We start from the raw sequence: 15,735 nt of genomic DNA, 5'->3' as shown, positions 1-15,735 counted from the left end.
TAAAGGTAGGGCTGCAGTAAATAAGACAGAGAAGTAGGTTCAATGCTGTGTTTAGTGCAGGTGACATCTACTATAACAGTGCCTTTTGAGAAATCTGGAACTCAAAGCAAGGATTTACTACAATTCTTCAGAAGTACCAAATCACAAAGCCTTTAGTGTACACAGATGTGCTTTCTTGTTTGCTGTTTGCAGAACAACCTCCTGATGTTGGCGATTTTGGCCTTCGAAGTCACGGTTTACCGCCATCAGGAATACTATCGAGGCCGAAACAACCTGACTGCTCCAGTGTCTAAAACTATCTTTCATGACATCACAAGATTACATCTAGATGATGGGCTTATCAATTGTGCCAAATATTTTGTCAACTACTTCTTCTACAAGTTTGGCCTAGAGGTGAGTTTTCATGAACATTTAAATTCTTTCTTCACTGAATGAAGGCTTATCATACAATCTAGTTGGCGATTCACCAGCTTTGCTCACGTTCTCCAAAGCCAGGAGCCTGTACCTAACTTCTCAACGGTGTGCTTGGTCCCTAGGTCTCTAAACATATATCCATGGTCATCTCGGTTTCTTATTAAGAATAGAATTTCTGTCTTTGCATTCATTTTGAATGTGTAGACTGAGAGGTGAACTCTTGTGTCCTGAAATGGTGGTGAAAGAATAGTAACAGGGTAAATGGAAGAGTGGAATTCAATAATGATTATCTATAATGGAATTAAGGGGACAGATTTACAATGGTGATGTCTTACAAGGTCCTCATAATTGTCACCCTTCACTGATGCACTTACTATGAAAGGCATAGTCAGTTCTCAAAGAAGTAATCACATGGCATTTTTATCTTCATGGTAAAAACAAACAAACAAGCAAACATTGAACAGTAAGGCCTTGGGGGATACTTTTGTGTACTGTGTATTCCAGTGCTGGTTTCTGTACCTAGAGATCTGGCTGTAGCCCAAACTTTGGTATGACTCAGTATTTGGTAAAACATTGTTCTCCATCAACTCCTGATTGGTTATATCAAGAGCTGAATAGCCTATAACTGGGCAGGAGAGGATGAGGCAAGAGAGTGACCGTGGGTGGAAGAGGAGTCACCGTCAGGACACAAATGAAGAAGAATATGCAAGACCAAGATGACAGGTGGCTGGGAAGTAGGCAGGTTAGGACACAAATGAAGAAGAATATGCAAGACCAAGATGACAGGTAAAGGATCATGTGGCTGGGAAGTAGGCAGGTTAGAATATAATAGAACGTTGGATTGGAATGGCTCAGAACCTGTCCAGCATAGTGCCTTGAAGCTTATTAATAAATCTAAAGGTCTCTGTGTCATTATTTCTGAGCAAGGGGGTGCCCAGAAAAGCCCCCTGCTTTTACAGTGAGGCTCCTCCAGCCTCTGGGCAGACAGACTAAAAAGCACTAGTCTCTGTTGTCACCTCCCGTCTGATAAATGCAATCTGTCTTGTCTCTTAATAATCTTTATACAGACCTGTTTCCTAATGTCAGTGAATGTAATCGGACAGCGAATGGACTTCTATGCCATGATTCATGCCTGTTGGCTGATCGGTGTCTTGTATCGACGCAGAAGAAAAGCCATTGCTGAGGTCTGGCCCAAATACTGCTGCTTCCTAGCTTGCATCATCACCTTCCAGTACTTTGTCTGCATAGGCATCCCTCCTGCCCCCTGCCGAGGTGAGCACTCCGCCTAGAGCATCTCCCCTTAGCCAGTGGACCACTGAGAATTGCAGAGACATACCAGAGAAATGATTGTGCCTGCTCATTCCTGCCCCTTGCAGATTACCCATGGAGATTCAAGGGTGCCAACTTCAATGATAACATCATCAAGTGGTTGTACTTCCCAGACTTCATCGTGCGGCCCAACCCTGTGTTTCTTGTCTGTAAGTTTTCTGCTGTGGAACTATGGGATGTAGGCATCTGGTTTGTATTTGCTCATTATTTTTCAAGTATTAGGCATTAGCCCTCTTAGTTCCTTCACTGTACTTTGCAAGGGTGTGAAGTTTCTCTAATGGATTCCTATTCTGAGTCACCAGTAGCTTCTACTTGTTCAGCTCCATTTGCAAAAGGGATAAGTCAACACTGAAGTGACTTACTTCAACACCACTATTTATGTATGCCTGCCTCTTTATAGATAGACTAGAAGAGGGAGCTTTGCAAGTTGACTCCATTTCCAGCCACCATGGCAGGTAGACCAAAATGGAAGACAGGGCTGTGACAGCAATGAGGAGCCTCTGATGTCAGCCACATGAAAGCTGCATGCAAAGACAATAACGGTATCCAGATGCCACCATCGCCAGCCTCATACCTCATACTCTGTTATCCCATGCTGAGACCAGGAAACAGGGACTTAGTTCCAACCTTAGAAGCTGACGTGCTCCTTGGGGACACAAGTGACATAGGAGCTCAGGCTCTGACAAGCTATGTGCTGACTCAGTGTGGTGCTTTAGAACCTGAAGAGTGGCTGTTTTTGTCTTGCCAGATGACTTCATGCTGCTCCTGTGTGCTTCCTTACAACGACAGATCTTTGAGGATGAAAACAAGGCAGCTGTACGCATCATGGCGGGAGACAATGTCGAGATTTGCATGAACCTTGACGCAGCCTCATTCAGCCAGCATAACCCTGTACCAGATTTCATTCACTGCAGGTAATGGCAGCTCCATCTCTTTATGGGCAGTCTTTGTGTGCAATGTCGTCCAAGCTGCTCCCTTACTGCAGTTCTCTTGTGGACCACAGGGGAAGTAGATGGGCCTCTGAGTTATACTTCTGTGTCCTTCTTGTCCCCACAGAATGTCATTAATGCCCTCAGTCTCTCCTTCCAACAGAAGCTGTAGTAGGTCAACAACACCAGTAGGCATCCCTCCAGGGAGAATCCTTTCAGCTCCTTATCTACCTTCCCTCCTCCTCCTCCATCTTCTTATGTTTATCCCCTTTGTTTTTCTCTATTTTCTTTACCCGTCATCTACCTGCTCTTTTCCACCTCTCTTATGTACTACTTATCTCTCCTCATCCTGAATCTCTCATCCCCACCGTGCTTCCTCATTCCTGTCCTTCCTTATCCTCTCCCCTTGTCATGTCTTTATCTATCCCTCCTGTAGTCCTCACCTTAATCATTCCTACCTAATCAGCTCCATCCCTGTCCTCCTCATCTAAATACCTCATTTCTTTCTCCATCATCCCTCCTTCCTATCCCTTCTCACCATTTCTATCATTCCTTCTTTCCTCTTCCTCACCTGTGTGTTCAAAACATAAAGAGTGAAGCCCCTAGAACTTCCCTGAGTGACCTGTCCATATGTCCTGTCTCTCAGATCCCTGTGTGGAATCCCTTTACAGCTCTGTCTGCCCATCCCTCTTCCCAGTCAGGTAATACCCAGTCTTACCTTCTGGAGCTTCTCTGTAGCAGCTTTGATGTGAACCCAGCTCAATTTCTCTCCTGGTGCGATCTTTCTGTATTTTGGGGTTTCCAGACATAGTTTCATCCAGAGGCCTGCCTGGTGTCAGGGTCCCCAGCTCCCCTCATCCAGGAAAGCTTTTTAGACTCGCTTCAGCCCCAGTGTGGTAACCTAAGGTTTCTGGGTTAGTGTTTGTCCTAGACTCCTGATGGGAAGATATAGCAGAGGCAGACAGATAGCACTAAGAAAGCATGGTGTCCATGTGGAGTGTCCCAACTTGAGCTCCTGTTTTGCAGGTCTTACTTGGACATGTCCAAAGTGATCATCTTCAGCTACCTCTTCTGGTTCGTCCTCACCATCATCTTCATTACGGGGACAACCAGGATCAGCATATTTTGCATGGGTTATTTGGTGGCCTGTTTCTATTTCCTGCTTTTTGGAGGTGACCTGCTACTAAAACCCATCAAGAGCATCCTTCGCTACTGGGACTGGCTGATTGCGTACAACGTGTTTGTGATTACCATGAAAAACATACTGTCGGTAAGTGGTTCCCACTCCGTAACATACTTGTAATTTCATCGCAAGAATACACAGTCCACTTGGTGGTCTTTAAAAGCCCCCGTTTCTCACATGACTCCTAAAAGCCCCAGCCAAAACACTGCAAGTTCAAGCTTCAATAACTGTTTGCCACTCTAAGTTTTACAGTGTTAAGGGAATCTCTTCTGCGCCTTTCCCCCCTTTGGGGTCACACAATGGGAGGTGATGCATTCAACAAATAAAATTCAAAATGACTTACTACTTAAAATCTTACCCTTCCTGAGGAACAACCTTGTGTCTCTCATTGTGTTGCTATGAAGTGGCCCTTTTATGACTGAACCAGGGTGACTGAGCCCTCCAAAAGTTTTATCATGTTCACCAAAAGGAACTGTCTGGCCTTAAAAGAATTGTAGAATATATCACAAAGTAAGATATTTTCTGGAATGTCCTGTTGTGTGGGTAATGAGGTTTAAAGGGCTTTGGGGTACAAATCATTTTATGTACCCAAAGAGGTGGGAGAAAATATTACAGGTAATTTGTCCTGCTCAGGGATAACTCCAGCATCACACCCATTGCTTACACCACCACTGGTGTTCTTTAGTGCTCCAGGGAATTGAACCAGCAACCTTCCTAAGCGGAGGGGACTAGTGCCTCTCCACTGGGCTATAACTGATGAGTCTTGTGCCTGCTTTCTGCACTGTGGTGGGTTGGCCATGCATTAATGGGACAGTGCTGTATTGGTCCCTACTTCTTCCCTTCCTACCTTATTTTGAAGGTACTCACTAGGCATTCACTGGTCAAACTATTAGGTTTTGTTAAAAAAAAAAAAAAAAGACTTTTTCATGTGAGCCTGTGTGTTTAGGGATATAGGAAAGTGTGTATAGCCATGAAGAGTTGAATTATTTATTTTTATGTATGATCTATTGAAGAATTAGTTTTCTAATTGATAATACACTAGCTTTACTTAAGAATTTTATCTCACTAGCACAAATGATGTTGGAGGTAGTTTCAGAGGTGTGAAACAGGAACAGCTTACTGGCTCATTCTGAAGCTGATTTCACAGGAAGAGCTCCAATAGGCTGATCCTAGAAAGTGCAGAGATACGTCTCTTTATCCAGCTACCCTTCCATCAATCTGTTTATCCACCTGTGCCCTTATTCAGACATACATATATGTTTCCATTCATTCACACACACATCTATTCAGCCATATGATCATCCTTCCATCCATCTGTCCACCAATTTATTTATCCATCCAACCATCCATCTATCCATTCATATCTGTATTCATTCATTAATCCACCCACCCACCCACCCACCCATCCATTCATCCATCCATCCATTTATTCATTATACAAATGTACATTATAAGCTAGCTCTTTGCTAAGCAGATTTACATTTTGAAGGTCCAGATAGCAATAGCATTCAGATGCTTGGAGAAGCTTACATTTTGAAAAGGGAGATAGCTTCTGTTATGAATAAGTACAATGCAATCACTGGTGGCAAAGGTTACAATATTGGGGGTAAGTGAACAGAATATGCTTTTCAACTATCATTCCTAGAAAATGCAGGAGGTAGCTATCATTGGAGGCAAACAAACAAAAACATATTGAAAAGTCTCTAAAGACTGAACAGCAGGTCAGTCCCCACTCAAAGAAAAAGAACAAAAGCTTGATGGCATGGGATTAGAGCCTAGGTTTGCATACTCATTTTCATGGCTACAGACTTCAAGTTGAGTAACTGCTATTCAGGGAGTAAATGCTTTGGAATGTCCAAGGGCCATGTGCACAGCTGACCCCATAGCATTTATGTGTTGACTTGCAGTGGTTAATGTTTGGACTGGAAGTTGGCATAAAAATTTATTACTATAGAAGAACTGCATACAAACCAACAGAAAAGACTTCTTTACTCAGGATGGGTAAACAAGCCTTCGTGCACATAGACTTTCCATGGTTCCTCTGAAGGATTGGTTTCAGCCATTGACTCCCAAATATTTAAGTTCTCAGCTACCTTGTATTGCAACATTTTCAAAGAGCCCACATATATCCTCTTGTATGTTTTGCATCTTCTCCAATTGATGTGTAAGTACCCAATATGCAAATGAGTGTTCTACTGCATTATAAGGGACAATGACAGGGAAAAGCATATGTAGGTTCTATACAGGTCCTCCCCCACAGCAATTGTTTTCTATCTAAGGCTGGTTAAATCCAAGGATGTTGGATCCATGTATGTGAGGGCAATGTATCACACACTAAGGTCATGTACCAGCCCTAAGAACTCTACCCTTAAGCTTAGACCTGGGATGATCTTCTGGGGATCAGTAAAAGTTTGAGTCATGTGACCTATGAGAAAATAATTCTACCCAAATCAGAGACTTTGTCTTAGTGCTTTCCCATAGGGTCAAGACCTGACCTACAGTAGTCCAGCTTTCTTTGTAAAGACCAGTGCTTCCAAATGTGGAAGCATCACACTGGAGACCTTTCCCATTCCCACTGAGAATTTCTCCTGAGTTAACTAGCATTGTTTTCCAAACTGCTAATGCTAACTATATGTATCCGATATGGAGACTGCTATTTTAGATACTGTAGGACCGACCCCCGGAATTGTTGGCATCTGGTCCTAGTGAATTCCTGCACACTGGACTCCTTAGACATCAATTTAGTTTTTCAGATTCAGAGCTTGAGGTTTGCCTCCCTCCTTTCACTTTCAGATAGGAGCCTGTGGATATATTGGTGCACTAGTGAGAAACAGCTGCTGGTTGATCCAAGCATTCAGCCTGGCCTGTACGGTGAAAGGCTATAAAATGCGTAAGTATGACAGGACCCTTTGGGAGAAGAAATGCGGAAAAGAAAGAGCAGCTGTGTTGTCCTGACTTAAAGCCTAGAGGAAAACACAGAGAAATGAGATGAAGGTGGAGTCAACTCTGCCTTGAGATGGAAACTATGGAGCATACTAGGTGATTAAACCAAACCACACCCAGGGTGTCCCCAAAGCCCCACCACATGGGTGTAGTAAAGGTGACCCCATGTACTTTCCCCAGTAAGATTCAAAGCATCTCCAGTCACCTTCTCTAAGCTGCAGTTGTTGGTTAAAATGGACAGTACTCAGGTTTGTAGACCTTCTCTCTTCAAGAAGCTGAGGGAACTTTGGGCTCAGAAAACCAACTGGAAAGAGCCCTAGAATTTTTGGAGAAATTTCCCCTAAGATACAATGGGAAATGCCATTTCTGCCTCTAACTCAAAAACATAAGTCATAATGCCTGTGCACTTCCATAGAATATAGATTAAATAGAAAGTCTATTTGGATACAATGCAATCTTGGCTATGGTTTCTAATTCGGGCTGTACTTAGCAGAGGATTAAACTAATCTCTGGAAAATGCTAAGTAGTATAAAATGTGCTGCCACCACCTTCTAATAGACTAGCCCGTGTTCAGTTACCTCTGCGTGGGACTCTTCTATATGAGAGCATTTCATCTGCCAACCAGATGTTGTTTCTCCATAGCTCTTGTTGGTGAGTCCTTGAGGAAAGAATACCCAAGGGGGTTTTCTGGGTCTCAGTGTCAGTAGTTCACGGGGTGGGGGGGGGCGCTCATGCTGATTTCAGACTTGGGAAGATTAGTTTTGCTTAAGAGGTACTCAGATCATAAATAAGAACATCAGAGTTCCATTCTTGAGCCTGTGGGACTTAACAAGCAGGGCTTTGTAGACTTTGTAAACAATGAGAACAGAAACAGGTGTTAATTTACATTTGAGTTCTCCCCTGCTTTGTGTCTCAGCTGAAGATGACTCCAGATGCAAGCTGCCCAGTGGGGAGGCAGGGATCATCTGGGACAGCATCTGCTTTGCGTTTCTCCTGCTGCAGAGGAGAGTCTTCATGAGTTACTATTTCCTGCATGTCGTGGCTGACATTAAAGCATCCCAGATCCTGGCATCCAGGTGGGTCAGGATACTTCTACCAACAACTTGCCCTGAATGTATTACTGCTTGATCTTTGCTATCTGACATTTCTTACAGATGTCACCTAAAAAAAAAAAATCCTAAAGGACTAGATGAATCTAAAATAAAGTCTTAACAAGCAACCCTGTCAGTGTTGAAGTTTGGTGTCTTGCTTGCTGTGTAGTATAATGCTAAGTGTGCCCCCCCAAGACTTGTTTGCCTCAGAGAGGAGTCCTCATGTAGGCCCAAGTGACATTATGTGACCTTCCCCCCAAGTTTTCTTGATTGGTAAATAAAGATGCCAATAGCCAATAGCTGGGCAGAGGAGACATGAAATTCCTAGGGCTGAGGAATTTGAGGAGAACTGGAAATTTTGTCAGGAGTGGGGGTGGGGGTGATAAAGGTGAGAAGGAAGAAAAGGTTCCTATGGGTTAGGAGTCAAGAAAACATGGCCCTGAGACTGGCCACTGGAGTTAAGAGCAGCCCAAGTGAAACATAGTAAGTAATAACTCATAAATGTCCCAAAAGTATATGCACTGACACTCAGTATCATAGTTCATCAGACAAATGCAAATAAAAAACCCTACAGTTTGATATCATTTTGCCTCCCATGAGAATGGCTCAGACTGAAAAACCAAAACCTCAGTGCTAATGAGGATGAGGTGAGAAGGAAGCCTCATACACTGTTAGTGAGTATGTTCCTAATGTAGCCACCAAAAAAAGAACGGAGTAGTCCCAAAGTCGCTCCGACATTAAGCCCAGGACATAGCACCTCTCTAGTCCCCTGCCCTGTCCTGACTACTCTTCCTGTCCCTTTAATCTCACCCACACCTCATCTGATTATCTGCTCTGGGCAATTTTACATGGCCAGGCTTCCCTCCATGGTCTTCGCCTGTCCTCCAGTTCCTGCCCCTTCTCTTTGGGTTTAGAAAAGACTCTGGAGATGAGATGCCACCAACAGGGGCATCTAATCTAACCAAAATGACTAGTTCCATATTAGTGAGCCATCTTGCCTCAAAAAAAAAAAAGTGTAGAAGGTCAGGAGAGGTGAGAGTTCAAACGTTAAAAGCAAATACTGCTCTTGTAGAGGGAGGACCCAAGTCCAATTCCCAGAACCCAGGTCAACTCAACTCACAACTGCCTGTAACTCCAGAGGGAGCTGATACCTCTGACCTCCATAGACCTGTGCTGACTTACTCAAAAATTTATGACAGAAGAAAAACAAATATATTTTTTAAAAAGTAATGTGCAAAGGATTAAGGAAGATATCCCAATATCAATTCACCCTTTTGGCTGCATGCACACTCACTCACATGGGCAAGTGTGTCTGCACAAGTATATGCATGCAGTACACTCATGGGGGGGGGGCAGATGGACAAACACAGAGAGGGACACACACACACACACACACAAAGAGAGAGAGAGAGAGAGAGAGAGAGAGAGAGAGAGAGAGAGAGAGAGAGAAGGAGAGAGATTGTAGGAACGGAAATGTGGAAAATATATGCATTCCTCAGATATCAAGCAAAGCAAGAAAGCAAGGAAGGGACCCAGAGCCCAAGGCATGCCATTAGCAAGAGGACTGTGTTCCCTTCCCCGTCATACAAGAAAAAGGATGACAATGGAAAGGTTACGTGTGAGTAGCTGAGCAACTTCCTGCCATAGGACCAATTGGTCCTCTAGGACAGTCATTCACAACCTGTGGGTCGCAACCTCTTTGTGATGGTCAAATTGCCCTTTAACAAGAGTTGCCTAAGTCTATCAGAAAAGACAGATAAATTTACATTATAATTCATAACAGTAGCAAGGTTACAGTTATGAAGTAGCAATGAAAGTAATTTTATGATTGGGGTCACCGCAATATTAGAAACTGTACTAAAGGATCAGGGCACTGGGAAGGTTGAGAACCACTGATCTTTAAGTCTAGGAGCTTGAAGCTATGCCCTTTCCTAGAAGTCAACAGCACTTCATAAATGTGTGGCACACAATTGGAGTCATTTAGTGTCTGAAAATCAAACCATGTTTTCTTCGCTGGTCTTGCGGGGTGCCAAGCAGCTCATTTACTCCCAATGGGCTATTTTCTTCCTTGTTCAGTAACTCAAACAGAGCACCCAGAAGGAACGGGTGACTTTGGCCAGGAAACTTCTGTCAGGCCCATAAAAAGGATGCCATGAGCTCCCAGCATTTTCAGGAAAAGTTGAATGGCCACAAGAAATTTGACTTGCTCTGTATTCCCAATTTTATTTCAGAGGGGCCGAACTTTTCCAGGCTACAATTGTGAAAGCTGTAAAGGCAAGAATTGAAGAAGAGAAAAAATCCATGGACCAGCTGAAGAGACAGTAAGGACACTTCCCTCTGCTTCTCTGTCCCCTTTGCATCAGTATATTCAATAGTGTCTTGGCTCTGACCCCTGAAAAGTGTGTCCATATCTGCCGATGAAGGGGATGTCTAAGGACTGGTCCACGGTGTATAGTGAATGTTGGTCCCTCTGTCAGATGAGGCACTAACCCTGCTATGTGAAGATGAAGGCAGTTTAAGAGAATGGCAACTCCAGGGTGTGGGAAAGTCACCATCTTGGGAAAAGACAGGGAGACAGCACAAATTCATTTATTTAATCCAGAGTCCTGAGCTGGTCATTGAAGTTCTTTGACCATTTGGTGTTGCTCAATTAGAGTGCCCAGTTGTCCCTTAAGAAATTTTCTAAAGACTGATAAGCTAATGAAAGAAGTGGGGCTCCGAGCCAAGCACTCCGGCGTGCTCTCTGCATTTCTGGATCCAGGAAATAAATATGGAGTCAGCATCAGAAGCATCTTTCGAAATAACATAGTGCATGTTTAGGAAAACTGATGGGCTCTGACACGTGAGGTCCATGGCAACTAGAGGCAGCACTGGTGCGACTTCCCAATCTGACTCAGCACTTTTCATACCAGCCATCCTGAATGGGTACTTTTCATACCAGCCATCCTGAATGGGTACGCTGACATGAGACAGGGTGGGCTGACAGGACTCAGAAGATCTGAGCGTTCAACTGTAAAGAATGTTCTAGCAATGGGTGATACTTCTAAGAACTGGTAAACATCTATATTTTGAGTGTTAGTGTTTAAAGGCTAATATCCAGAAAATCTGAACCCTAGATACGTTTTTTCAAGGAAGTGGAAACCCTGTCCCATCCTTTGAAGAGAATCCCCTGAGTTTGCAGCTTCATTCCCTCTTGACGTCGGTTCTTAGTGTCCTTCCCATGGAAGGTCTTCTCTGAAATAAATTAGATTATCCCGTGTCATGGCTACTTACACAGGAACCTAAGGTGACTGTGCAAACTGCAATGCTCCTGCAGTGTGCTACAGCTCTTGCTGTTCTCTCTAGCTCAGAGAGAGCGGACGAACACACTTTGAATTTCTTCTGCGTTTAGAATATCCTCCGACTTCCTGTAAGTGAGACCGGACTCTTTGTATCTAGTTAAGAATGCAAAGCTAGGGCAGAGGGCATGGCTCAGCCATAAGAGTAAGGCTGATCTCCCAGTGGCCCTGGGATCCCTGCATTCCAGCTCCAGGGCATCCAATGTCCAGTTCTGGCCTCTGCAGCTACAGGGCATGCACATGGTATACATGGTACATGCATGCAGGTGAAACACTCATTCACATAAAATAAACAAAAAACAACAAAAAATGTTAAGCATTTGGTTATAATATGCCATAATCAGGCAGGTTATGATACAAAATGAGAACAGATATCAAGGGCTAACCTTAGCATCATGACCATTGGTAATATTACTAACCCCAGTATCTATGAAACACAGAGTACCATGATGTCTCTCCCTCTTTCTCCTTACCCCTCCCACTCTCTACCCCTACCCCATGTGTATGTGTGTATGTGTGTGTGTGTGTGTGTGAATTGGTGTGTTATTTATTGCTAATAAGCAATGATCTCATAATCCTTAAGTACTTCAAAGTAAACGGACCACTTTGCTCACGGATTCAGATGTCCGGACACACAATATGCACGCACAGTGCTAACCACAATGACATGACTACTGTGCATGTGCTCTTATTGTTACCAACACTGCCTTTTTCATAGGATGGATCGAATCAAAGCCCGACAACAAAAGTACAAAAAGGGTAAGGAGAGGATGCTGAGCTTGACCCAGGAGTCAGGGGAAGGCCAGGACATCCAGAAACTCTCAGAAGAAGATGATGATGAAAGTATGTCACATTTCTGTCTTACCGAGAGCTTTGACATTTCATCACAGCATGCTGTTGGTAGGCTGTAAAGTACCACTCATTTTTATGGTGTCGGGAGCCTCCCAGGGTGACTAGACTCCCATGTTTCATTAGTATGTATTTAGTGAATAAATGATTTTGTAAGCAACTACACTCCAATATGATTCCTCTAATGAACACAGCCTGATTTAGTCCACAGACATATTTCTAAAGAAATTGGTGTGGTTTATATTTAATCTGTTCCTTTAGGGACGCGGTTTTAGATATGCTGCCTTTGGTGTCTGCAAATTCAACATGAAAATTAAATATGCATGCACACTTTATGTCACTTGCGAATGTTTCCAGTTCAGTGTTCAGCTATTACTCATTACAAGGAATTCACTGTGAAACATAGAACTTATTATAATTTTAATTATAGATTTTTCCAATTACAGCTTTAACAGTTATAGGAAGCCTGCATGTTTTTCCACTTTAGAGAATAAAAAAAAAAGTTCATGGTCTCTTTCAAGTTCCTAGAATCTCTACATTAGCAGTAACTGTCCTCCAATCATGTACTGACCTTATCAAGAGAAAAGGTCCTATTCCTGTGCTTGGTTCATATTAATAAATTATTTACCACTAAGTACTTCTTTAAAATGGGCAATGAATCTTTCATATTAATTTAGTCAAAAAATTCAGTGTAAGACAGGTTTTGGATGAATGCTTCCTTTTTAATATTTCTTTACATGCCCTTAGATCCTAGGAAGAGAGTAAACATGTAGCATACCATTAAGAACGTTCAGTGTTTACCTTTGCAGGGTTAGCACATGAGTACTTTTATAGTTAGCAGGCTTCCTTTTCCTGACCTCTGATGTGTTTTTGCAACTTACCTAAATTTGACGCTTTGAGTTGTTAAAGGGTGGTTTTCAAAAGTTGTGTGCTCACTTCCTAAGAATTAATGTCTGGACATATTTCATTTTAGGAGAAGCAGACAAACAGAAAGCCAAGGGCAAAAAAAAGCAGTGGTGGCGGCCTTGGGTTGATCATGCTTCCAGTAGGTTCTCTTGATCCTCTTCCAATCTCATCAGTTCTAACCCTTATATCCTTGACCAGAATTCAGGCTCCCCATGACCTGTGTGCCCCATGCATGGTTTGACCCTTGTGACTTGATAGGGGGTCAGAGTGTAAGAACGCTGCTGTGCTAATGGGTCCTTTAGCCCCATAGACCCATTCTTTCCGAGAAATTAACATGGTGGCTAAAGGAAGCCAAAGATATGATGTAAAGACTATTATGTAAAAAATCAAAGGAGTAAGTGTGCTATCTAAATCTGTGGTCAAGAGCTCTGCACCTCTTCCATGTGTGGTTAAAAACACTTGAGGATAAGTTTGGCTCTTGTTGGGACTCTGAAGGATGCCTGCTCCGTTAAAAGTGTCTGTGACCCTCTTTGTAAGGCACTGAGCATGGATGTCAATGAGCCTCCCTACCTGTTTTCCCAGAGCCTTGATTTCATTTGCATTTAAGAGTTTTTAGAAGTGTACTTAGTATACAGATGGCAGATAGCCTACAATGCATTTACATTGTGCTTTAATTCCTCCAAATCTCAAAATGATTCTGCAACAATCAGTACCCCAAACACCTAGTCCCAGAATGCAGCATGGCCTCAGATGTGACAAACTAATAGCAAAAATCAAGAAAGCAGCGTCTGCTGCCACATAAACTACAGTGTGTTTCCCTCCTGGTGATAAAAATGGATGTGTGGTTACAGACACCATTAGCTATCTGTGTTCTGTAAAGGTCAATAGTGACCAACAGTTTTACAATAGAATGACCCATTATAATCTAGCCTTTCTAAATTCCTTAGGTATAGTAGAAGAGTGAGAAGTTATTATAGATGTTTAGCATAAGCCAAAAATGGCAAAAGATACTATATATTACTTTCAAAACAATAACTTGTTTGATCAGACAAAGAAACTCACACAGTGCTAGGAACAGCCATGCTAGAGGAAAACAATTAGAAAACTACATACGGCATTTTTTTTTCCAACTCGGAATCATGAGAGTCACTGCCACCTGTCACTGGTGTATCTCACCCCAGAAGTTGTCTTGTACAAATCTGCAAGGCAATTTAAATAGCATGAAATTTGAAATTTGCTTACTATCTTTGCATTTAATTAAATGTAAACCTTTAATATTTCATTTCAGCAGTATGGTTAAAATTAAAAAGGAGAGAGTTGCAATGAATTCCACTTAATTTTCTGCCCACATTCAAAGGTTTGAGTTGAACTCCAACATGGCTTCTCTGTCTGTGGGTCACTGGTATGTTAGTCAGGTTACCAAAGCATGAACAGCACTAAATGCCTATTCTATCAAGTCACAAGTAAACTGTGCCTACTTTTCTGTTCTTAAAGGGCCTTTGCTAATTTGGTGTGACCTATCCATTTTATAAATCACATCATATTGAGTGGGTAAATTCCCACTGCTGCTGTCTCTCCATTTCAGCATCTAAATCACTGAAAAAAGAATTGGATATGGTCTTTGATAATCACCTTCCATGTTGGTAACAACTCAACTCCCTGTGATGGTTAATGGCATTAGAGTTTTCTGATTCATTTCACCCTCATTATATCAAACTCTTCTAATAGTCGACTCTGTACAGTGCCTTGTTACGACATATTACAGTGCAATAATGGAGAACTGTCTGTAACATGGTTTGGAATTGTACTCTACTTATGGTACTAAGTTTTTTCTGTATAATATATTTTCCTTTCCAAGTCTGAAAGGAACAAAGGGGGGAAGACTGTGTCCTTGACTGTTTGTAACCCTTGGTGCTCCAGCACTTATCTTAAGATCTGGAAGAATGTCATTAGAGGACCTTGATTTTATCTGTTGAGTGACTAGACTGGGCATTCGATTCAGTTCTGAGAGATGCTAAGCTTAAGTGGCGATGCAGTGTCTATTAATAAGGATGCTTGTTGAGATTGTTGGTTAGCAGCAAAGATGTCAGCATAAGCTGTGGTGGCAAATTTGCTAGTTCCAAACCTATGCACACACACAGGACTGCATTATTGCTGTTCAATGATACCTTCCTTCCCACTCGGTGTGTGTCTCTGTATCAGTTCCATGTGACCTTACTCAATACCTAACCTTGCTTTGTTAATACATATCTGGCATAAAGGGTCAAGTTATTGTGGACATGAGTGGTAGGATTCTAAAGGTGAGCTTCATACCAAGTAATTTATTAATGACACCAACATCTGTGATTTGTGTCTAAACACAGCCTGGAGGCATTGCCTTCATCTGCACTAATGTACATGAACTTTTTACTTTGTACAATGTACTTTTCACTAGCAGCACTAAAGAAAGTGTTTCCCCTAGTTTTGCTTCAACAATATTTTCCAAAGGACTAAGAGACTTGGAAAAAAAATATTGTATTGTTACAAGTAGACAAGTTCCACTTGTTTATATTGTGATATTACTAATAGTAACATCAGTACTTAAGATGAAAATCATTTGGGCTCAACCCCATGAATAAAAGTGATGGAAGGTATGATTGAATACAACTCCAGCTACTGTTGATTTTCATGGCTATAATGAGGGTAAAATGTTCCATCTCATAATGCCCTGTGTTTGTCCCAATAGACCATATGATGTAGAGTCTATAAAAACT

General features: G+C 42.3%; 1 protein-coding gene across 4 annotated transcripts in view; it reads left to right on the top strand.

Annotated features, from left to right (window-relative positions):
* PIEZO2 (piezo type mechanosensitive ion channel component 2) overlaps nt 1-15,735 on the top strand; it is a gene marked incomplete at both ends in the record, with an annotated part of 345,228 nt that overhangs the window by 281,329 nt on the left and 48,164 nt on the right. For all 4 annotated transcript variants that reach the window (XM_080920084.1, XM_080920082.1, XM_080920083.1 and 1 more), the window contains 10 exons: nt 193-393; nt 1,482-1,686; nt 1,791-1,892; nt 2,492-2,657; nt 3,699-3,942; nt 6,649-6,745; nt 7,715-7,874; nt 10,121-10,210; nt 11,946-12,070; nt 13,050-13,121. In XM_080920084.1, coding sequence (XP_080776210.1) covers nt 193-393; nt 1,482-1,686; nt 1,791-1,892; nt 2,492-2,657; nt 3,699-3,942; nt 6,649-6,745; nt 7,715-7,874; nt 10,121-10,210; nt 11,946-12,070; nt 13,050-13,121 — 1,462 coding nt within the window. The remainder of the gene's footprint in view (nt 1-192; nt 394-1,481; nt 1,687-1,790; nt 1,893-2,491; nt 2,658-3,698; nt 3,943-6,648; nt 6,746-7,714; nt 7,875-10,120; nt 10,211-11,945; nt 12,071-13,049; nt 13,122-15,735) is intronic.

The sequence above is a fragment of the Micromys minutus genome (assembly GCF_963924665.1).
Source record: "Micromys minutus genome assembly, chromosome: 8".
Classification (NCBI taxonomy): domain Eukaryota; kingdom Metazoa; phylum Chordata; class Mammalia; order Rodentia; family Muridae; genus Micromys; species Micromys minutus.
The sequence above is the reverse complement of the archived record's forward strand: the minus strand, read 5'-3'. Positions and strand labels throughout refer to the sequence as shown.